Below are 23,886 nucleotides of genomic sequence, written 5' to 3' on the forward strand. Positions count from 1 at the left end.
TACGCGGCGCCTCTGGGGATCCCTTCTGGAGGGTGTAGCGGTCCATGCTGTTGGATTGCTGGGCCGCGCCACGGCGGGTCGATTTTATCTTAGCCCGATCGCCATCTTGTTTTGTGGACATGGTTTCGATCCCCAAGACGAGTCAGTCTCCTCAAGAAAGGGGGGGGGCCGACAATCCAGTTCAAGGGGTCCAGGGGGGAGCGACCACCGCTCCGCAGGACGGACCGCAGCTGGCGGACCGGCAGGGCACCCCAGCGAGACCACACCACCGCACACCGCCCCGCAACCCAACCTCGCCTGGCAGCAAGGAGGGCGCAAAAGCGAAAGTGAAAGTGCAGGGCACGCGAGTCACCCAGCCTTGCCCGCCGCTGTTGTTCACTTTGTGTCCGGATCGCCCCACAACTCCAGTACGGGGGGCCCGTGTGGAGAAGGCCGCAAACCTCAATCGATACTCCTGCCGGTGTCCGAGGTCCGATTCAAAAACGGAAAACGGGCGTCACCTCTGCTCGGGCTCACAAATACAGTCCCCTCATCTGGGACAGGATTCTGTCAGGATTTATGCAGGAGGTCGCGGAGGTCCTCGGGAGCCTCGCACCTACGCGGCCATCTTGGTTGCGCGCTAGGCTCCTCCCCCTCCAACAGGCCTTTGACATTCCAGGATACCTGTTGAACCTGATCAAATCAGAATTGACTTCATCAACTAACATTGGTTGGGAGCGTGACAGATATGATGGCAGTTTGGGTCAGTGTTCATCGAGTGTAGAGAGTGCACCAGCAACATAAGTAAAAGTTCTAAACAGTAAGAAAAAACAGAATAATAACTATAGTTATCCCACCCTATACTCCAAGAACTTAAGGTACCTGTCATGGGACAGATCAGCCACCATCGCCAAAAGGGCGGTGTTCTCCAATGTTCCAATGTCTCTCACCCCTAAAACACTAATACCGATGTTGATCAATCTGTGTCAAGGCTCAATCCATGCTTGACAAGAGTGGTCACACACCAGAGGGTTATCTTGTCCTTAGCATCCACACCCTGTGCCCAAAAACTAATGCCAAGAAAGAGATTACCTTCAATAATTTCACCCCAACCACAGGCAGTGTTGGGAACACAATGTGCGGTTTTCACCCTGCAACAACCCCAGATATGGTTTTGCTCAAGGTTTATCAGACGATTTCATGATCAGGTCAAGTATGTCCAGTCATCCCCACATTTGGAAGTAGTAGGTCTGTCTCGGCCAGTTCTCTGCGAAGACTTTGTGTTCCACTTCCAACCAGGTCATCAGGTTTCATGTGCCAGGAGGAAAGTGAGCAGTTCCTGCTGTTCCCTCTATTTCTGGTTTGCCGCAGGGAGGGCCGGGCGACTGTTACCACTGAGTTGGGAGAAGGGAAGCCCGCAGAGGGACCAGGGTGTGAGGCCCAGGTTGACACTGCTTGTCGGTCCACTTAAATACCACTTCTGGGTTATCAAAATAGGAAAGTCTTGGATCAGAAGACCACTTTAAGTTTGGCGAGGAAGAGCAGCATCGGATGTTAAGACTGCACAACTTCTTTTTCAGTTCAATATATGACCTACACTGTTCCGGCACTATTTTTGTGCAGTCTGGGAAGATAATGTTTTATGGGATTGAAATTGAAGTGAATCATGAGGTTGGGCAAGGTAGAGTAATGCATGCAACCATTGTTCTAGCAGGGTTTCCTGAGGGTTGCCTTTAAATTAGGACTCTATGTGCCCTTTCAATCACAAAACAGGAGCACAGAGATGTGGCAGATAGTATAGAACAGAGCCATTGGTCTAAAAAGGCCTCGGGTGAGAAGCCCTCGCAACCCTCAGGGAACTGCACAAGGCGGAGGTTAATCCATAAGGCCCCTTCCTCTATGTCCTCCACCCTTGCAACCAGCTCTCTGAAGATGAAAGACAGCTGTAAAACTTCTTTTGCATTTCTGACATTGTGTCCTCCACATTGGAGACCCTGACCTCAGCTTCTGCGATTCGGCCCACTGACTTGCGCGCGTCCTAACACAACAACATTACATCAGAGCCCACTGCACCTATTTTTGCCTCAAGGGTGTCACATGACTGATTTATTGCTGTCAAGATCATAGTTGTGGTAGGGTTGATGGTGGGAGAATCTCTATCTACGGCTGATGCTATCTCAGCTGGCTGCACCGCAGCCTGGGTGAATTTGCCTATTGTGCCTCGTTTGCTCTGCGGGGGCACCATATCTTTTGTCATACTCTGGGTGGGTGGGCAAGATCCAATCCTTTCCAGGGGTTAGGCTCTGGTCACACCCACTAGCCTCAACAGAAATGCACAGAGCAGCACTAGTGGTCAATCGTTCCCTATGGTGACCCCCCCAGATCCAGCAGGGGTCAGAGAGCCCACCCGACATTTGAGACCCCCGAGCACCTCCACCGAATTGCACTCAACAGCCTAGGCCCTGGATGATGGTCCACACGGTGTCAAGTCCCAAGCCGCCGAGATCCACAGATGTCAGCTTCCTCCAAGATGGGACCCAGGCCACCCAGATCCTCAGAGATTGGGCCCAGGGACAGCAGCCCACAGTGTGGGCTGCTTCCGTTTTGGGTAGGCTCGGCGTGTTCAGTCCTCAGAGCCACCACGGGTGGGACAAACTCTGTATGGTCTCCCATCGCTTTGCCACCGTCAGGTTCCCTCAACTGCAGCCTGGCAGCTAAGAGAGTGTGGGTACTGGGTCGTCTGTCCCCCACATCGCCAGCAAAAGACAGCCGTTCACCTCCACAAAGCCGTGTGGGTCCTCATCATGGCTCGTCAGTCATTGCCCCTCTCTGGTCACTCCTCTGCCAGAATCTGTTCTCCTCCAGGGCACCACCGGTCGCCTGCAGTGCTGATCTGCTGTGATGTAGCCTCATCACCCACTATCAGGGTGAAGGGAATGCAGGATGGTACAGTATTAAGGCCCAGAGGCACAGAGCTACCTTAAGCTGCAGCAGCTATCTTCGGCTCTTATGCCACACCCCCTACCTTTCAATATTTTTTCCTTTGATATTATGTCCACGATATTTGGTGTCATTGAGATTTGTACCTCGATATTCCAGGGATGCACTCGCATTGCCATGACTTCAGTAGGTTCACAAGTGAGGAACTATGTGCTGCACCTTATCCTAATGAGTGCCATACTGCACTGCATCTATGCTGATAGCACCACAGTTGTGCATCTCACTGAGCTGGATGCAGTAAGTAGGGGAGAGACACTGACGCCACTAGAGCTTTTGTCTTCCAGATTTGCAATTACTGGTGTTATGCATCATTTTGGATTCCCCTTTTCTACTGTGACTTATTTTACCTAGAATGCTTGCCTCACTTTGCATAAGCAAAAGAACACAGAGGGCTTGATTCATAAAAGTACACTTACACTTTTGTGTAAGTTTGTGTTTTTTAATTGATATTCACAAACTACCCATTAATAGTAATTTCATGACTGTGGAGACCGAAGTCGGAAACTTACTATTAACTTGTAGTTTGTGAATACCCAAAAAACCTTAAACTTACACAAAAGTGTATGTTTACCTCTGTGAATCAGGCCCACAGACTGTAGTTTATGAGTGCCGTGCACTGTATGTGATAAGAAGTCTGCTTTCCATGAGACACAGTCTCTGAGCTTCTATCTGAGAGTAGAGTCGTCAGAGGCCCATGTGTGGGTGAATTGTTGTGGAAATGGGGAATCTATTGTGAATGTTGAGGAAAGGGGGACTCCAGTATCTCCAGGACTGGCTTACTTCAACCATGGCAGGAATAGGAATGCAAATGATATACCCTACAGTCCCCCAGAAGGATGTTTTCGGTTCCTTAGAGCAGCTGAAAAGGGAACGTACCAAAGAACACCTCAGATGCAGCTCCAGCGCTAAGCACAGTAAATGTTGCTATGAATTTCCCTGGAGGGCAGCTATGAGCTGTGCCAAGGCGGTGATTGCCTACTTGTGTTGGACACAGTTTTAAACAAGCACAAATGCATCACTTTGTACTGCTTGACAGAACAAACAAGAAGGGCTCTACTGTGGGCTGATTTTAATTTAAATTTTAATCACAATACCAAAAGACAATGGCTGAAGGCACTCACACATCGCCAGTAGATAGTTATAGTTAGGACCGTGTTTCCATAGGAAATCTGAAAATTCTATTTTGAACAACTTTGGTTGACGAATCCTCGCAAAATTTTCAAAACTAATGGGGCGCTCCGCTCAGCTCCTACCCTGAAAGTCTCGGAGTGATTCGTCAAGCGGGGGCTGAGAAAAAAGGGGGGTCCCACAACGCGTTTTCCCCATGCATTTTCCCATAGGACCTTTAGTCGAAGGTACAGCCCGAACGGCTGAACAGAATTACTTGAAATTTGGCAAAGAGATAGTCCTCAGGTCAGGCATGTGCCTTTTGCATATATGGTGTCAATCTGTTCAGTAGTTCCTGAGAAAATTGCAGTTAAAAGTACATAAATATCTATAGGCGCGCACCGTGCGCGCACCATGCGCGCACGGTGCGCGCACCATAACGTGCGCGAGCGTAATTCTGATTGGTGGTTACATGTCAGTCAACATTCGAATCGGTCGAAATCAGGAAGTGTCGGCCGCCATTTTGTGTGTTGTGACAGTGAAAAAGAAAGGTGGAGAACAAGAAAAGGGGGCAGGGTAGAGAGTTCCTGACCCCCTAGCCTTTGTCAGGGGGTCCCTGAAGGACCCCGAAGGGTGAAAAAAACATTTGATTTATTTTTCAAAAAACCACGGGGTGTGCGCACCGTGCGCGCACCGTGCGCGTACGGTGAAAAACCTTAAAAAAAACAAACATTTTAAACGAGCCATTCCATATTACAGGATACAGTCAATCTCTAACTATATACATAGGTAGCTTATTGTAAAATAAATATATACAAAATATAATAAAACATACATAACTTAGCATTTAAAAAACCTTACAAATTCACTTAAAAAACCATAGGTTTCCCACACGTTATAGTTAGGAATTAGCATTTAAAAAACCTTGCAAATCATCTTAAAAAACCATAGGTTTCACACATGTTATAGTTAGCTGGACATTTCACTCGTAAAAAACCATTGAAATTCCCCCGTTATAGTTAGTTGAGATAACTATAACTCGCGCGACCGCCACTCTATCACAAGGATGATGTCATCAGTGATGTCATGAGCAATGCCACTGACCATGTCATGAGTGATGTAATATGTGACATCATCAGCAGTGGATTGCGGGCGCGTGAGTTATAGTTCTCTGAACTAACTATAACAGGGGAATGTGGTTTTTTAAGTGAATTTGCAAGGTTTTTTAAATGCTAATTCCTAACTATAACGTGTGTGAAACCTGACGCTTTGTCTCCATAATCAGCCATTGTCGCTTCTGCCAAAAAACGGAGCGCGGACCACAGGGTTGATGCAGCTATTATGTTTTATTCAGCCACAGGTACACCACCAGCATGACGCGTTTCGATCCTCCAAGGATCTTGATCACATGACGCGTATGCACACCATGAGGTACCTTTAAATGTCATTTTTTAAAACTTTTTCTTAAAGTGACATGCAGGCGAGATTTGTTGGATCACAGACATAGAAAAAATACTAGACATGTCTTTTGTTGTATATTGTGAGGAATGTATAGTACCACTAATAGTTACTGAGCATTGAACAAATGGGTTTATATAAAAACACATTGAGTTATATACATCCATTTAATGACAATTCCAATTTCCGTAAAGACCAGCTGTGCTTAAAAATCGCATCATAAGAAATAAGATTAAAAACAATAAATATCGCTGGTTTTCTAAAATTAGAAAGGAAAAGGACAACGTCCAGGTTTAAATACCTTAAACCGGTTTTTATCTCAATAAAAGAACAAAGTGCTAGTGCTTCCAAAATTCTGCCAGAATGTATTTGGCTATTATACCAACAGAGAAAACGCTGATTGCATGTAAATAGTGCAAAGTGCAATAATGAATAAAGTGCTAAGTGCTAAAACCTTGACCATAATTTAATCCTAAAATGTATGTACCTAAAACTCGATGTGCAAAGAAATAGAAAATTGTTACAGGGTACGGCATGGGAAAGAACAATGTTGGAACATAATGTTCTACAGTATGCTGTTATCTTTCCTTTGTTCCGTTTTATCTAGTTTAAATGACAGTATGTTGCCTTATGAAATTTTGACATATTCCGACGAATGGAATGTATGGCAAAAAACTATAGACAGGTGTATAGGTCCTCTGTTTGGTTTAGACCATTTGGATAATTTGTGTCTAGGTTCAAAATATATCTGGTCTCAAGTTGTCTGAGAGCTCTGACACGGTCTCCTCCTCTCTTTTTGTTTGGAATGCTGTCTATTATGAAATACTTCAATAGGGTAGGGTCTGATTTGTGTTTATCCTCAAAGTGTCGTACAACTGGATATGCCTGGTCGAGATTCTTGATCGCTCTTATGTGTTGAAGTACCCTCTTATGTCCCTGTAGGATAGTGCTTCCTACATATCTGAGTCCACAAGGGCACTCCAGCACATAGATGGCATGATCCGTTTTGCAAGTCAGGTGCTTAGTGATCGGGATTTTAATGGTGTTTTGAATACAGTAGTATTGATGTCATGTTGGCATGCTTTGCATGATTTGCATCTGTAGAATCCCCTTCGCTGACTAAGCCAAGTGCCCTGGGTTACACTCTCTAGGTCATTTCTGACCAAGGATTCCCGCATAGAGGGAGCCCTACTGAATGTAATGGCAGCCTTCTTAGGGAGTAGATGACCAATAGTCGGATCTCCCAATACTATTGGGCAATATCTGTTGATATGGCCTCCTCAATGCAGTCCTTTCTATTCCATAGTATAATATTGCCACCTTTATCAGAATTCTGGATAATGACCTCTTTGTTCTTGCTGAGTTTGCTCATTAGCTGATGATATTGCAGTATCTTGGTGTCGCCCTTTGCATTTGTTTTTATTGTTTACAGTATAATTCAATTTCTTAATACCGCTTGTAATCTGTTCATTAAAAATATCAATTGATTACCTCAGGGTGATAGGGTTAAATGTTGAAAGGGGTCTGAAAGGGGTACAGATTTTCATTGGAGATGATTGAGTATTGTCTTGTGTCAAGGTATTGTTTTCATTTGCAAGAGCTTGTAATACTTGAAGTGTTGACATATCCATAGATGTTAAGCCTAAAGATGGAGAGCATGAAGGTTGTGTTTCTAAAAACTGTTTCTTGCTGTTGTTTTGCTCCATGAGAAGAAAATGTTTCCTAAGTTTTAGTTTGCGGATACTTTTAAATAGATCCATTCTTGTGGTTGCGTAGTTAAATGAACTTTCAGGGCAGTATGATAACCCCAGTGCTAGGAGTTGTTTCTCTGCTTCATTGAGGGTGACTTGAGACAGATTGATAACAGTTTGACTATTAGACATCTGTGTCTCATTTATCGTCTCCAATTGCGCCTGGGTTGCTTCTTTTGTGGCTGTTTCTGCTGTTGACCGTCGTTGCTTTGCTTGCCTTCTCTCCCTTCTTTTTCTTGTTGAATTCCTGCTGGTTTGTTCCCGTTTCTTGGACGTAATGTGTCTCTGCGTTCAAGGTATAAAAAATCTACCTCATCTGCCAGGGAAATATTGGTTGGTACTTGTGACATTGCCTGTGCTCGGAATTCCAGTTCTGTGTCGCTTTCTCGAACTGAACTGATGCTGGAGATGGATGCTGCCTCCGTTAGCCTTTCAGGTTCAACTTGGGCAGTTGCCAGTCCATGTGATGTACTGCCATATTTAGATATTTTCAGTTTGTCGTACTTCTTGGCAAAGGTAAAGACCCGACCGCACTCGTAGTCCATGTGGTCGCGATGGAATTTGTATGCTTTCCTTTCCCTGATTTTATCTTCATCTTTTTTTAAACGCTTCAACATTTCTTCTTTTAGTTTTTTAAGTTCTTCTTGCTGCCCCATTGAATTTAATTTAATATTTAATTCATCTATTTTGGTTTGAATTTTTGCGCGGTCAGATTCTGCATATTTGACAAGTATAACCATCAGTCTCATAGAGGATTCGAGGTTGGTTTCTGCCCATTCCTTCATCATTTGTTTGTCTGGCTTTTCATAGCTGGGTGCTAATAGAATTTGTAGCCCCCGTGGGACTCTTTTGACATCTAAATACCGCTGGAGGGATTTGGCCTCCCACCACTTGCTTTGTTCGCTCCTCATCAGTCTCTCTAATTGCCTTATTTTATCACAGAGGCTAATGCTGCATGTATTGAGTGGTGCATTGTAGGTATTGGAGTCTTGTGTTGAAGTTTTTCTGTCATCAAACATGTTTGCCGCCGCTTCCTCTCTTTCTCTCAGCGTGTCCGCTGACATGGTGCTGCTGTTTAAGCTGAGTTGTAAAACTCGTGTGGATTGTTGGGCGGTGACAGGCAAGCGCTACGAAAAGTTTCTTCGCTCCCGTTCCGCTCGTATGTCAACCTCCGTACCCAGCACTTAGTATATATATATAGTTGCAAGAACGGCGTTCCCAATGAGCACTCGGGTCCGAAAATAAAACAACAGGGTCCGAGTTATGCCAACACAAAGAGATTTATTTTAGTCATAAACCTGTCGTGACACAACAAATTGAAAGTGTTCATCCATTAAATATCTTTCAATACAATAAAGTCATCAATCATAGAATTGTTTTTTGAGGGGATTCGACAATCCGCTGTGGCAGTACATGGGGGCCATGCTGATTGTTGCAACAGATTGCAAATCCCCGCACATGGAAACAAACATAATTTTGGGGCATTTTGTACCCATAAGGGGTACCTTAGAGACCCCTATATTGCACCCAAAGGGTCAGGGTACCTCTACCCTACCCCTTCAATAAATGTTTCAAATTTAGTTTCTGCCCGTCGGGACTATGTCCCGTTATATAAAATGGTGATCACAACTTTCTACACAGGTTGCAGCCAGCCAATCATGGCAATGCTGTTGGCGTGTGGCTTTGCAAATGTAACCAAGGATTCGCATAGGGTTTGCGCCTTTGGATTGACCTTTTCCTTTAATATCTCATCAACAAATACTGAATGGATTTACACAAAATAACAAAAGGGCTCTTTCTGGACCAATAGCTACCTTTCTGCCAAATTTGGTGTAATTCCGTTCAGCAGTTTGGGCTGCAGCCGTGTCTAAAATCCCTATGGGAAGATGCATAGAGAAATCACATTTTGCGACCCTGCCCTTTTTCTCGCCCCCCCACTTTACTGATCACCCTGAAAATTTCAAGACATCAGCTGAAGTGAGTGGCATTTTTTTTAAAGATTTCGCAAAGATTGATCAAACGGTGTCAAGGTTATGGAAACTAGGTCCTAACTGGAACTACCTACTGGCAACTGCCAGAAAATGATACAATTGTATCTATCAGTTTTGGGATTGCTAGGAGACGCAGGATAAATCAAAGCCAGACCTAAAGGGAGGGGAGCTGTTATTAAATTCTCATGAGCACATTAAACATCAAGAGGTAAGTGGACAAGAAAATTGTTGATTCTGTAATACAGATGTTATATGATCAAACTTTGAATTACCATGTGATGGAAGGCAATTTATTGATTTAATTTAGTGGAATTATTTGATTTAACCTAGATAATTGTTTCTTAACGCATATTTTCCACCAGATGGCAAGATAATTATCAGATTCTTCTCAGCATACATTTTACCAGCAGGCTAAGCAACAGCATCTGTACATTGAAAAAGAATAAAGAAGAACTGAAGTCATTCATTATGGGTTTGAAAAGCATTGTTGTGTTTCCCATAAACCCAGCAACATATTCTTCAGTTAACATAATCTTACAAGGGCTGTACCGTATGCTTGATCAATATAATCTGACATTATTTCTCCCTCATAGCATTCCTGTAGAAAGAGATTTAATTGGGAACATATGGAGGCTTTTCTGCACCGACTGTATCGAATCTTGGTTGAAGTATAACCGATTTAAGCATTTAATGGAGATTAGGGTCATATCTGCACCCACTTTTCGCCCGTTTTTAATCAGAACTACTGCTTGTCCAGGATAGATAGCCTCTAGGCGCCTTTACCACGATACTCTCATCTGGACCCACACTAGGTTATATGGATCAGCATAACAAGTATCCAGCAATACCTAGTGTTATACATGCCCACACAGAGGGTAATTGCCAGTTGTTTACCTTCACTATCAATTTATGTATGCTGACTTTCCAAGTCTTTTTTTTGGTTTATGTAATGACCATTACCTTTTTCAGGTGGCTTTATGGTAAACATACTTGCCTTTTCTATGCCTTTTGCGGAGTACTGTTTGGAATCTGCAGCCTGACAACGTTAACCCTTCTGAGCACTGTGTGCTGCATGAAAGTTTGTTTCCCTTCTTGTGGTAAGTAATTTTCAGTTTTCTGAGTGATGGTTTAATTACATTTGCAAGAATAGGAAATACAGTATTTGTGATCGACCTAGGGAAATATAAGAATAAGACACACCTCTAAAACTGACGTAGCTCTTTCCATAATAAGATGTACTCGCCCCTTGAATGTTTGGTGAAATAAACAGAAATTCTTGAATAATGAGCTGTATTTTCAAGGATCTTAGAGTGGGAATAGGGCCCGATTTACAGAACTAACTTAAGACAAAATGCTAAGCTTACTACCATTTTAATATTCACAGAATGCACTTACGCATTTTGGTATTCACAGAAGACACTTACTCACTTCGGTATTCACAGAAGTTAGGAGTCCTAACTTTAGGACTCCTAAATGCCTTCTGTGAATGCCGAAAGTCTTAAAATTAGGATTTTTCTCAGTTTAGGAGTCCTAAAGTTAGGACTCCTAACTTTACTACTACTAAACTGAGAAAAATCCTAATTTTAACGCTTTCGGTATTCACAGAAGGCAGTTAGGTGTCCTAAAGTTAGGAGTCCTAACTTTACTACTACTAAATTGAGAAAAATCCTAATTTTAAGACTTTCGGTATTCACAGAAGGCATTTAGGAGTCCTAAAGTTAGGAGTCCTAACTATACTACTACTAAACTGAGAAAAATCCTAATTTTAAGGCTTTCGGTATTCACAGAAGGCATTTAGGAGTCCTAAAGTTAGGACTCCTAACATCTGTGAATACCGAAATGAGTAAGTGCCTTCTGTGAATACCAAAATGAGTAAGTGCCTTCTGTGAATACCAAAATGGTAGTAAGTTTAGGATTTTGTCTTAAGTTAGTTCTGTGAATCGGGCCCTATATGTTCTCAATTAAGTCTCCTAACTACATTCTGGAACTTCAAAGGTTTGTATGTGGTGGTGGTATTTGAAACATTGCTTGGAAAATTAAGACACAGACATTTAAAATAATATAAAGTTGAACAAATGTTGACATGGAAATCACTGGGCAACGAAATTGTTTTCAGACATAGACTGCAACATATGTACTTGAGCTCTCATCTAAGCAAACATTGGCAAAGCCAGTCATTTTGGCTTTTGTGAAGTTAAAAGGTGTTTACCAAGTTTCACTAATACAACACAGATACATCATGCCCAGGAACAAGGTAAGCTTCCTTAACACAGAGAACAGGTACAGAGCATGTGGAGTGCAAGGCTGCATCATCCACCCACTCAAAAGCAAACACAAGCGCTCAACACACACACACATGCATACAACACTTACACATATTGAAGAAAGAAGAAGGGGAGAGGGAAAGAGAAAAACGGAAGACAGAGAGAGAGGTGAATAGAGGCAGGTGAGTCATTGATAGGAGCGTAAGGCAAGAGGGATACGTTTTGGGCAAAGAGAGAAGAACCAGAGCTTAAGCATATCCTATACACACCCCCAGCAACACAGAGACACAGAATTTGTGGGGGCAATGAGATTACTGCTGATTATCCGTCTTCTTTTCTGCACTTTCTCAGAATACAATACAATACAATGTACAATACAATACAAAACACTTGCCCCAGTGCTGGACTGGCATTTACATTTGAAAAAAACAACGCAGGATTTACAACACTTCATACATTAGTATTCTACCATTGAAAAAACCTTTTTTTTAATTCCCAGGACTGAAAATTCACGTTAAAGACACACAATTGATGGACTGAATGCAGAACAAGTCAAAACAGTCAAGAGATCTGGGTTAAATCCATCATTCTTTTGCTTACCATGCCACCCCAGTTTAGACCTGGCCATATGCAAATCAGTCTTGACCCTGTGCCTCATGGGAACAGTCCAGCCCGAATTGCCAAGCCAGGTACCCCCTGGACCGGAAACAAGCACCCTAGAACCAGTCTCGGGGTTTCACCTCTCATCAGCCATAATAGCTTGAATCCAGTGGCACAGTGAGCCTGGGACCCACGTCTGGGCATACCCGGCGCACTAAGGGTGAGAAAGCAAAAGATACACAATTGGTGGACGGAATGCAGAACAAATCAAAACATTCTCCCCCAGTCAAGACATCTGGGTTAAATCCATCATTCTTTTGCTCAACATGCCGCCTCCTCAGTTTAGACCTGTTCATATGCAAATCAGTCTTGACCCAGTGCCTCATGGGAACAGTCCAGCCTGAACTGCCAAACGAGGTCCTCCCTAGACCGGAAACAAGCATCCTAGGACCGGTTTTGGGATTTCACCCCTCTTTAGCCAGAATAGCTTGAATCCAGTGGTACAGTGAGCCCGAGACTCATGTGTGGGCATACCTGCCGCATTTAGGGCGAGAAAGCAAAAGACACACAATTGATTGACATAATTACAATTTGCTGAATTTTGTGTAACCACAAAGTGTGGTCAGAATTTTTCTTTGTAGAAAATTTAGAAACAGGGGGTGAAAAATGGGTTTATCCAGTGTAGCGGCCACAATGATCACAATGCATTTTTCTACACCACATGCCCGTACAAAATTCATAAACATTAGTAGTAAGTGAGCATTTATTTTGTGAACATAATCCAAGTAGCTCCATTATTTTAGTGGGTGCAAAAGAAATGTTCCCACATTGAAAAATGTTTTCATGTATAGCAAAAAATGCATAAAAATATCTCCAATCACACTAAACAAGTGATTTTTCTGGAGAGATAAGAAGCAGTGGTATAGTTAAGTCAAGTAGGCTTGCCCATGAAAATGTTTTGTAGATTTGTTCATAGATTGCAGAGCATTGTCCTGTGAAGTTCTGTGAGTCAGAAAGAGTCTTTATGGTAATGTCTGAAATGTACTGACGTGGATCCTGCATAGTTTTTCTCTCAATTGTGTAACTTTTCCATAGTTCTCAGAGCACTTTAGGAATACTCCTGGAAAGCTGAGACTGTTGTATATTCCTCCGAGGAATCATAAGTATATACACTTGTACACACAGAAATGTACATTTCTATGCATGGCAATGTGACACTAAGGTCACAGACTGTCTAACTCTTTTCTTTGCTTCCTCAAATCAAAATATTTTTACCCAAAGAGAACCCCCTTCCCATAAGCTCCCATCAGTTTTGGCGATTTTCCCTCCCCAGTTCCACCTTGAAAATGAATCTACGTATGTGTTGACAGAATTAGATCTACAGAAATGTACAACAAAACTATCAGCAAAACATAAATTAATTCCTAAAAATGTACATGTTTGTGGGTGGTCATCAGCATTTGCAGGCAGAGCATCTCTGGGGCACCCACAAATATGCCCTATGAGCAGATTTGCCAAAAGATTTGGCAACATTTCAGGGCAAGTAAATGCTATTTCCAAGGAAAAATCCAACAATTTATTTTTCAGTGAACCAGGAACAAGATTTTGCTCTATTAAGTGGTGTTCACGGCCCACCTAAATTTAATGGATACAAATAGATTTGTGACTCAGTTTCAAATTAATCTATTAACGATCATAGAAATATGCCTATGAATTATCGATGTTCCCTTCTTTCTTAATTGTGGCACCTAGGCTACACAGAGGAAGCCATGCAAAAAAAGGTAGTCCTACCAAGACAGTCACCATATTTTAATTTTAGACTATACTCATCATCTCCACAATATCAACATCCAATATACTGTCAAAGGCAAGTAGAGATGGAGTTAAGAATAGTAAATGTATGCTACCATAGATAAGCTTACTTTGCTGATATGTTGGTGCGCTTTATTGCGGAGTTGGTATATGAACACGTCAGCACTATTGTCATAATTTTTGTGATATACAACCTGTATTTCTTTGCCCTCCCAAAGAATAGAAAATTACGCCCTCCCACACGGAGGCTCAAACACGACGAAGAAATAAAAACAAGCACTACCTGTAAAGGGATTCCACTTTTATAAAATGAAACACATCAAAAGACTGTTCTCAGAATAAGGCATGGGGTTTTATTTTTGCAACACTCTCTAACAGAAAGGCTTTCCCAGATGTCAAATGAACAACATTCAAATGTAAATGGATATATATACCACTGAAGACTTAGATGCATACACAGACACTCAAACATCAAAATGAAAATAACTCAGATGATTATAACTACTGGAGACTTGAATGTGCACACAGACACTCACACATCACAATGTCAATAATCAAAAATAAAACACATCACCCACTGCAAACTTCATCTTGGCCCACTCCAGACTGGGGTATTCACAGCCGGGGTCAACAGACTCAGCAAAACCGGGAGCAGCTGTGCTGAAGTAGACGCACCTGTCCCCATTCATACTCCAAAACAAATCCCAGTTTCTAAGTCAACAAAACCCAGCTTTATAATCTCAAAACACACTTGAAGGTTCCGAGAGGCCCTCCTCTGACCCAAGGAATCTTACTGAAGTTGGCCACTCTCCATGCAAGCATTCCAAAGGCAAATGAGTTATTACATTCCTTTATCTTGACAAATCGTACAAAAGTCTCCAGCAGTACAGTCAACAATCTCCAAAAGTACAGCTACAAACAACCTTAAACGTGAATAACCTAAACAACTTGAGTAATCTGGGGGCCTGCCTGTGTGCGCAAAAAGCTCAAGCTAGCTGACGCAATTCATGATGGCATGAGGGCATGTTCAAGCTAGCTGACACAATTCATGATGGCATGAGGGCATGTCAAAGCCAATAGTAAGAACTTCATAATATTTCCCAATGTACAACACAATGCACATTTGTTCACCACTGCATATAGCATCACACACTTTATCTTTGTTATATGGCCCCTAGGGACATTGTCGACATTGCTAAGTTAGCATGAGCTTTGCTTCCATGATGCCGCTTTTGCACACGTTACTACATGACTTTGTTTTTGCAAGATTCTGTTTATGCCTTTCACATGAGAACCGTCTGCCTTTCACGTTCTCTGCTGAGTACTTGGAGTTTAGTCGGAACATTTTGTACAAAGTCGAACAACAATGCCCCTTGTTATTCTGTTCTGGTCAGTCCCTAGCACCTAGACATATTATTTAAAACACAGCTGCAGAGCATGAGACTCGTGCTTCGATATTACGGGGAGAGCCTTCACATGGAGAAGAGCTACGCTGTTCCTATGATGTAAACCTTACATCCAGGCTTTAAGGTATGGGGTCTGCTATCAAGCTCAGAGATCTTCTATAATATAAATAAACTGCTTCCTGTCACAGGGAGGGTGGTTAGGCCTAAAAGTCCAATATTCCACTGAATTGTAACAATGCTAACTATTCTGAGATTATGAATTTTGCTGCTGGTAGTGGCTCGTATACTGTATCGTACAGTATTATAGTTAAAATAAACATTTTGAACTATTACAGTGACTCTGCGGATTCTTATAGTGGACAAGAAGGAGTGAGTGAGTGAAAGGGTATGTCTTGCTACCGCGATTGCTGAGAGAGTCTGGAGTGTTGTGTTCTGGGTTGTCTAATCATTTGTGACTTCGAGATTTTGGCGGAGAACGAATGAGACACTATAGCTAGTCGGTTTGGGATTTTTGGGTACTAAGGTGGTAGGTTGGTACACCCCTATGCACTGAGGTCCTTTTTGTCCGGCGCATAGTTCTGTGTAGGTGCAGAATCCCTGCAACATCTTCCAATGTACAACAATCTTCAAGGAAAAAAGGCAAATGCAGGTAAAATAATGTCACACATTCAAGCTAGGAAAAGTAAAACACTAAAAGTCAATTAAAATAATGGTAGTCAAAGGTCATCACGTGTTTTCAATACATAGGAGTGCCTCTAGCACTACACAACCCTAGGATGTCTTCTTTTGATTAGTAGGGCAAAGGGTTTTGCACGTTTACAGTGGCACAATGCTTTTCCTGGTGCTAACCAGGGAACACATTACCCTACTCAACTGGCATTTTAGATGGTGGGACAAAGGTGAGAGCAGGAGGAGATGGTGTGGATTCGTGATTACCTTAGTTCAGATTCACTAAGTCTCAAGGTGTTGCTTTCTGTTGCATGATTCTGGCATTCTTCACATATTGAGGAAGTTATTGAGCAGGGCTTTATGTGGGTCCTGCTCCAACAGTGGATTTTGGAGACAGGACTTGAGGTAGGTCTGTGATGGAATCCTCTGCTTGTACCTCGGTCTCTTATTTCTCTGGGAAGACCAGTCTGCAGTCTCAGCTGAGGTCAACTGAGGAGGCAGAAAAAGGCAGTGCCTACTCAGAGACTGGCTCTGTCTTTGTGCGGGATTGGGACAATGGCATCTGTGTCTTTTTGAGTTCTGCTTTTGTGATGCACAGATAGGCCTTTCTTTGTGGCTTGATTAGCCGTGGCTGTGTTGTTGCAGTTATCTCCATTCAGGGGCAAACTGCTTCCTTGTTATTTGTGGTACTTGCTGTGTTCAGTAGTCTCAAAGATGTGTAACAGTTTTCTTTGATAATGTTCCCATATTTTCCCCCCCCCTTTTTGTTCTTAATTTCTTTGTTGGGGGATTTTTTTAAACATGATTTTTGGGTGATTTTGGTATTCCAAGTGTGAGGCTGAAAGTGTGCTTATGCATAGCAGGTGTTATTATTTATGTGGGGCTCTTTTGAGTTATTTGATTTCATTCATTATTTTACTTGTAGACCAGAACCAAGCAAAGGTGCTTATCTTGGAATGACTTAGCCTAGCATTTAGATGGGAAAAAACTGTGTAATCGCCAAAGTCTGTTGTGGTTGTTCAATATACTGTTCACATTTTGTTTGTGAATATCGCTTCTACATTAGAACGGAATAATCTGTAATAACAGTTTTTGGCTAATGTAGCTTTGTTGATCCGGACCCAAAATGCACATCACCCTAATCAAATACATTCCTAAGATTGCCAGAGCCGACCATAGTTACTGGCAAATATGTGTATAGTTTCAAACACTATAATTATCAATTGAGTTGATTTATCGCTCATTTATTCATTTTTCCATCTGGTAGTTGCAGATGCTCATTAATGTTTGGCACACACTTGAATGCCAGCATTGAAGATTTCCCAAGCAAAATTTAATTAAAAGTTGCAATATTATTTATGAGGTTAACTGACAAAGTACAGATGTGAGACTCTTACCCATATCTTTAGAGGTGCAAGACACCCAACCACTACTAAAGATGGTGTTCCTCAATAACCAGGACACTGGGTACTAAGGGCCAAATTTAGATTTTGGCAGACAGGTTGGTCCATCACAAACATGCAAGATATTCCATCCGCCATATTACAGGTGCCTGTCAATATAATGCACTTGTAATACGGCAGGTGGGATATTCGTCACCCGCACTCTGTACTGAAACACTAGTCGCTAAAGCCTCTTTCGATCCCTGGGTTGAAATAGAAGAGCAGTCAAAGATTAGCTCAAAGTGCAGTGTGGGTAGCATTGTGAGTACCCCCTGCTGCTTCTACATTTTAACAGGGCTGTAAAAGGCATTGCCTTTTAAGTGGCATCACCTAATTTTAGTGGCAACTATCATGTACTGAGCATCCTGTGTTTTTATAATGGCAAACTATTTTATATCACCTTACTTGCCTGCCTGTCCTTTACTTTCTTCAGTGGCCCCGCCGGGGCCACTCTCCGGTCCGCCGCAGCCTTAGGTGCCGATTGAGCGGAGAGAGCAGCCCAAAAGCAAGGTAGTTGGTCAACGCCCACTTCCCCTCGGCAGTTGACGTTCTAGTCCTTTGCATGATTTCCTCCACCCGGGCTTCTGGCTGCTACTTAATTTCGGAGCCCGACGCAGACACGCAGCGGACGCACGCAGCAGGTGCGCATAGCAGGTGCGCCAAGGGCAAGCCCGTCTGCGCCTTTCCGCGCCCAGACACCGCCAGCCGCCAGGAGAGCTGCAACTTTTCTTTTTTTCTCCATCATTTTTTCATTAGCTACGTCCACTCCTTCAGGTCTGTCGGACCATAACCACACATGGCTCCTAAGTCCTACTCAAGTGAGGAGCTCACAACATCAGCGAAGCATTCACAGGGAGCTTTCTGCAAACAAAAACTATCCCTGGAGGAGAGGCCCACCCGTTGGCAGTATGATATCTGTAAATTCAAATGGACCAATAGGTTGTCCACAGACAGACATAATGACTTGGGGCTCTCAACAAATGTCCCTCCCAAATGTATATACCCAGACAGGAGCAATAACACCTCTATCACACTGTCCCAGTTACAGTGTATATACTTTAATGCGCACTCGATCCCCAAACATGCGTCAGAACTGTGGGACCTCCTGGACTCAACAAGGTCAGGCATATGTTTTATTACAGACACCTGGCTAATGCACTCCTCCTCCCCGGTCTAGCCTTAGCACTTTCGCAAGGCTACACATTAATTAGATGTGGTAGACAGCATGAAAGGGGGGGTGGGATATCCATAGCAACCAAAATCCCACTAAGAATAGACACTTTCGATTCCTGCTTGTCACCTATGTTGGACATGCTAATTTTCCAACTAAAGGCACTAAGTGATACAACTTGGAAGGGAGCGCTTGTTCATCGCCCTCCGGATGGGATAATGACTTCAGCGCTAAGCTGATGGAACATCTACCACCCCACATCCTTGCGGCAAACAATTTTCTGCTGTTACGGACCTTATATTTACACATAGATCTCCAACCGGATCCGGACACTGTCCAATTACTAGCAGATATGGAATCTCTTGGTCTCCTCCAATTGGTATCCGGCCCCACCCATAGAGGAGGGCACACACTAGATTTAATCTTTACTGATGCTAGGAACTTAGCAGTAGATATTTCCATGAAGCAGAAATGGACAGACCACTTCTCTATCAACTTTAACTTAGATATCTAGTCCCATAAAGCGACTCACAGCCATGGATCCAAGCTCACAAGATATTGGAGGAAGGCGGGGCCTTCAACACTTCTCTCAGTTTTTAGTCCTCCATCTAACACTGATCACAACGACATCAATCTGGCTCTGACTGCCTTTGAAGCCTCACTCGTAAAGGCCTTAGATTCCATTGCGCTGCTATGAAATCCAAAATCACGAGGAGAACATCCCCCTGCTCCCTGGTACTCCCAGGCATTAAGGAAGGAGAAAACCATAGTAAGGAGACTAGAACGGACCTGGAGGAAGGATAAAACGGGCCTTTAAAGCTGCTCTGAGAACTTATCTCAAACACTGTAATCCGGCCAGAAGAACCAATATATAGCAGAGAGAATCAACTCTGCAACAAAGGTGTCCAAGGAGTTGTTTATAATCCCGAAAGAATTCACAAACCCCTATAGTGACAATCACATGATTCCGACATCTCAATCTCACTGCAACAACCTCGAAGCCTACTTTAAACTAAAAATCAACAACATCTACAATACATTCTTAAACTCAGTAGTCTCCATTACACAGGAACCCCGAGAAGTACCAATCGTCTGCATGTTGGAAACCTTTAGCCCAATGACAGAGGATCAGAACCTAGCTCATATAAATTCTATAAAATCAAGGTCCCCTGCAGAGTCAGCACCTCCCCATGTGATTACCACCTTATCCCCTATTCTGTGCACTCCAATTACAGACCTGTGTAACCTTTCCCTACAACCAGCTAGTATACCTTGCAAATGGAAGGCAGCTTACATCAAGCCCCTTCTTAAAAAAGCTACAGCAAACCCGCATAACTTGGCAAATTACAGACCCATCTCCCTTCTTCATTCTTCATTTTTTCTTCAAAATCCTTGAATCCACTGTGAATACTTGGAATCTCACCATCTGCTCAAGCCCTCGCAGTCAGGCTTTCGCACCTCACACAGCACTGAGGCTTCACTAGTGGAAGTCATGGACACTATCAAACTGGCGTTAGAGCGGGGATCTGCGACCATGTTGGTGCTTTTAGACCTTTCAGCCGCATTCAAAACCATCTCCCATCAGATCCTAACGCATAGACTTTGGGAGTTTGATATCAGAAGTAAAGCCCTCAAATGGCTGGACAAATTCCTGTCAGAACGTACAAACCGGGTCAAGTTGGGCGAGCATATATCGGCATCCTCATCTCTTGATAATGGGGAACCATAGGGCTCAATCTTGAACCATACACTGTTCAATGTATATATGGCCCCCTTGGCATGACTCATCAGATCCAATGGTTTTGAAACCATTTCCTATGCCGACAATACACAATTGATCATCACTATGGACCATGACCCCACCCTGACCAAAGCGAGATTCAAACATTGCTTACTGACAGTTGCTACGTGGATGTCCAAGAACTGGTTTCAACTGATCATGACCAAAACAGGGATCCTCCTGTTCGGTAAGGCACATAATGCTCGGTCAGAAGATGGGTGGCCTTTGGACGGAGGCCCTCCACCTACCCCCAATATGCAATATGCAAGGAATCTGGGAATAATGATGGTGCGACAAGCTCCCTATGAAGGAGCATGTCAAAACTGTGACCGGAACCTGTTTTGGCCTCCTGCGAACCATCAAAAAGGTCTTTCAATAGACTCCTCGCCATGCCAGGAAGACATTGGTACAAGCACTAGTAATCAGCCGCCTGGACTACGGCAATGCCCTCCTGGTGGTTAGTAAAGGAGGCCTTTTTGCTAGGCTCCAGATGGTGCAGAACTCGGCTGCTAAATTGATACTGAATCTTCCACCCCGTTCCCTCTCTAAGCCCTCTCTCCATTCCCTTCACTGGCTCCTGAGCAAAAAGTGTGCCCTTTTCAAACTTCTCTGCCTGGTTTGTATGACCCTGCAGGGGAAGGGTCATCTCTACCTGAGGCAGAAACTACAACCGTATATCCAGGCACGGCAGCTCAGATCGAGTGATCTATTGCTCCTATGCAAAAAACAACAAGGTTCAGAGGCTGCGCCTTCTCATTCCTGGCCCCCTATCACTGGCATAGGCTACCCGTATCTATCCAAACTTGTACGGACTTCACCACATTCAAAAAACGTTTGAAAACTTGGCTCTTATCTCGACACATTTAATTCCAGTTTGCTCCCACACTGTAATGGTGCCTAAAGATCCCTTCTGGGATGATTTGTGCACCTAACAAATGTAATAAATTAATAAATAAAAGTAGGTGAGGTATGGTTGACACTTGGTAAGACACAACACAATTATCACCGTTGCAATTAAGATGGGCCTGCTAGCCAGTGTTGCGAGCTTTTATAAAGATACTTCCCTCTTTCAATATATTTGTAATGTATATTTAGTCAAAATAAAATAATATATACATGCAAATCTCTGTGCACAATGAAATCAGTAATACAGACCAGGGTGCCTGGAAGCAAATACTGTACACAGATCACAATAACTAGATAATTGTGACCACCGGATCGCTCCTCAAACTAAAAGGCACTGAAGAGCAAAACGCTGTTACTATACAATCATTAGATGGCATACAAAATGGGGCTTATTTACAAGCCCCTTGGGCTGCCAGTACGTCACTTTTTCCCATATTAAAAGTGGCGCACCAGTGGCACAAGAGGCTTGTATATAAACCCCAGTGTTCACAAACATGTAACAATGATAGTCACTACCCGAGCACCAACGCTCTATTGAAAAATTGAAGATCACTTTCTTCCTGCCAACATCTGACCACTTCCTTCAAGTTCACAAATCTTATCATTAGCGATCTTAGTTATCGCATAAATTGAAAACATCTAAAACAAAAGCAGAACAGTGGCAAATAAAACAGTAAAGTTACAGGAGAGCTGAAAACTAAATGTATGTCTCTGCTTGTGAAAGCCCAGACTCGAACTTAGGAAGATATGCATAAATTCTCAAGCAGGCTACTGGCAAGGGCAGGTCTTGCTGTCTATCAAGAATATTCAGTGGTCGCCACTGATTATAAGCAACCTCTCATTTATAACTTCCAGGAGTTTGCTCTGATAGGAAAACGTGTTCATTTCCTCCAGACATGGCCTGGAGAGAGAAGAGTGAGAAGAAGCGTGAGATGGGTTGTCCTTGTTCTGTGTGGGCACTAGCTGCACTCCATCTTGCACAAACCATTCTCAAGAATATATACAAGTTCACAATTGTTGTTGTGAAACCCTTGCACATAATGTTCAAGACACTTTTCAATCATCCAAAACATAAAGAAATAAACACGAAAGGGCCCCATCAACCGTAGGCTGCTGGGCTAAAATTTGAAAAAAGTAGGCAAACGAAAAAATACAGGGACCGCATTCGGCTAAAAAGTTGTTTGAAGGTATTGATCCTTTAAACAGGATATAGTGATTCCTATGCCATAATGCTCCCTTACCAGGGCATGTATAACCTCTGGATCAATCAACATACAGTGATGGTGCACAAGGTGCATTTTTGCAGATAGGTTTGTGCTAGAAAAATGCCTGTGCATGCTTATATAAATGCATATAGCTCAGGTTTCAAAGAGATGGTAAAGTGGATAGGCCCTTGTTCCACTCATTGAATACTGCTGGAAAAATAGATGATATTATAATGTTTTGGGAAATGAAGATCTCAATCAGATCTGACACCCAGGTGCAGGAAATCTTGGGAAAAAATAATGCGCATGATTCACAAACTGCATTTTGCAGTAATACTATTGACATACTACAAATTGCAATTCACAGACCTGCGGCCGAAGACCTCTGAATCCCCATCTCCCATCTTTTCTGAATGGAGATCTTAGCTTCTGTGGTGCAGATCTCTGAACATATAGATATATAATTTAGTAGTAAGTGTGGGTAGGTCGGGGAGTAGGGAATAAATACTAATAAATGGGAGGAATGTAGGGAAGTATAAGGAATAATTTAGGGAGGGACATGCTAATACAAAATATACAATTCCAATTACCAAACTACACTTCAAACCTTTTTACTACTCTAACAGTGTCAAACCAGGTTCAAATGTACTCCAGCCTAACCTTAAAGTAAGTCATGGTGTACACCAAGGTTAACTACTGGTATCCAAAGTGTGCCTTTAGAAAACAGCGGTGCCTACTGTAAACTCTTTAAAAATGTAAAACTTTTAAAATTAATTAATTAAATATGTCGTTTTTAACCAAGTTTACTAAATACTAAATACAATATTAAATACTTTTAGGGAGGTAAATTTGTGCTTACATGTTTTTAAATTAAATTGATGTATTTAAATTATTTTATTACTTAATACACATATGGGGGCCGATTCCAATCCTGGAAAAAGGCTGTACAAATCGTTGTACGGAGCGTTTTCCCATACGACTCGTATCCGGTAAACTTTTCTTACAACCTAGGAAGTACGATTCGTACAGAAAGCCTTTTTCCGTACGAATCGTACAAAAGACCATACGGCTAAAATAAACCAACGATTCTGATCCGGAACAGCTTGTACGCGACGTCCGTACGTATTTAAGCAGCGGTACCCCAACATCGCGTATGTACGGTGCGTACCCCCAGTGTGCATGTACTGTGTGTACCCTAACATTGCATACCCCAACATCGCGTACCCCCAACATCGCGTACCCCAACATCGCGTACCCCAACATCACGTATGTACGCACCGTACATACGCAATGTTGGGGTACGTGATGTTGGGGTACGCGATGTTGGGGGTACGCTCCATACATA

At 42.9% G+C, this 23,886-nt stretch overlaps 1 protein-coding gene across 4 annotated transcripts in view; it reads left to right on the plus strand.

Annotated features, from left to right (window-relative positions):
* LOC146831401 (opsin-5-like) overlaps positions 1-23,886 on the plus strand; it is a 1,129,512-nt gene that overhangs the window by 635,046 nt on the left and 470,580 nt on the right. For all 4 annotated transcript variants that reach the window (XM_085605702.1, XM_085605701.1, XM_085605703.1 and 1 more), the window contains exon 5: positions 10,256-10,383. In XM_085605702.1, coding sequence (XP_085461828.1) covers positions 10,256-10,383 — 128 coding nt within the window. The remainder of the gene's footprint in view (positions 1-10,255; positions 10,384-23,886) is intronic.

This window comes from Triturus cristatus, chromosome 5_1, assembly GCF_964204655.1.
Source record: "Triturus cristatus chromosome 5_1, aTriCri1.1, whole genome shotgun sequence".
Taxonomy (NCBI): Eukaryota; Metazoa; Chordata; class Amphibia; order Caudata; family Salamandridae; genus Triturus; species Triturus cristatus.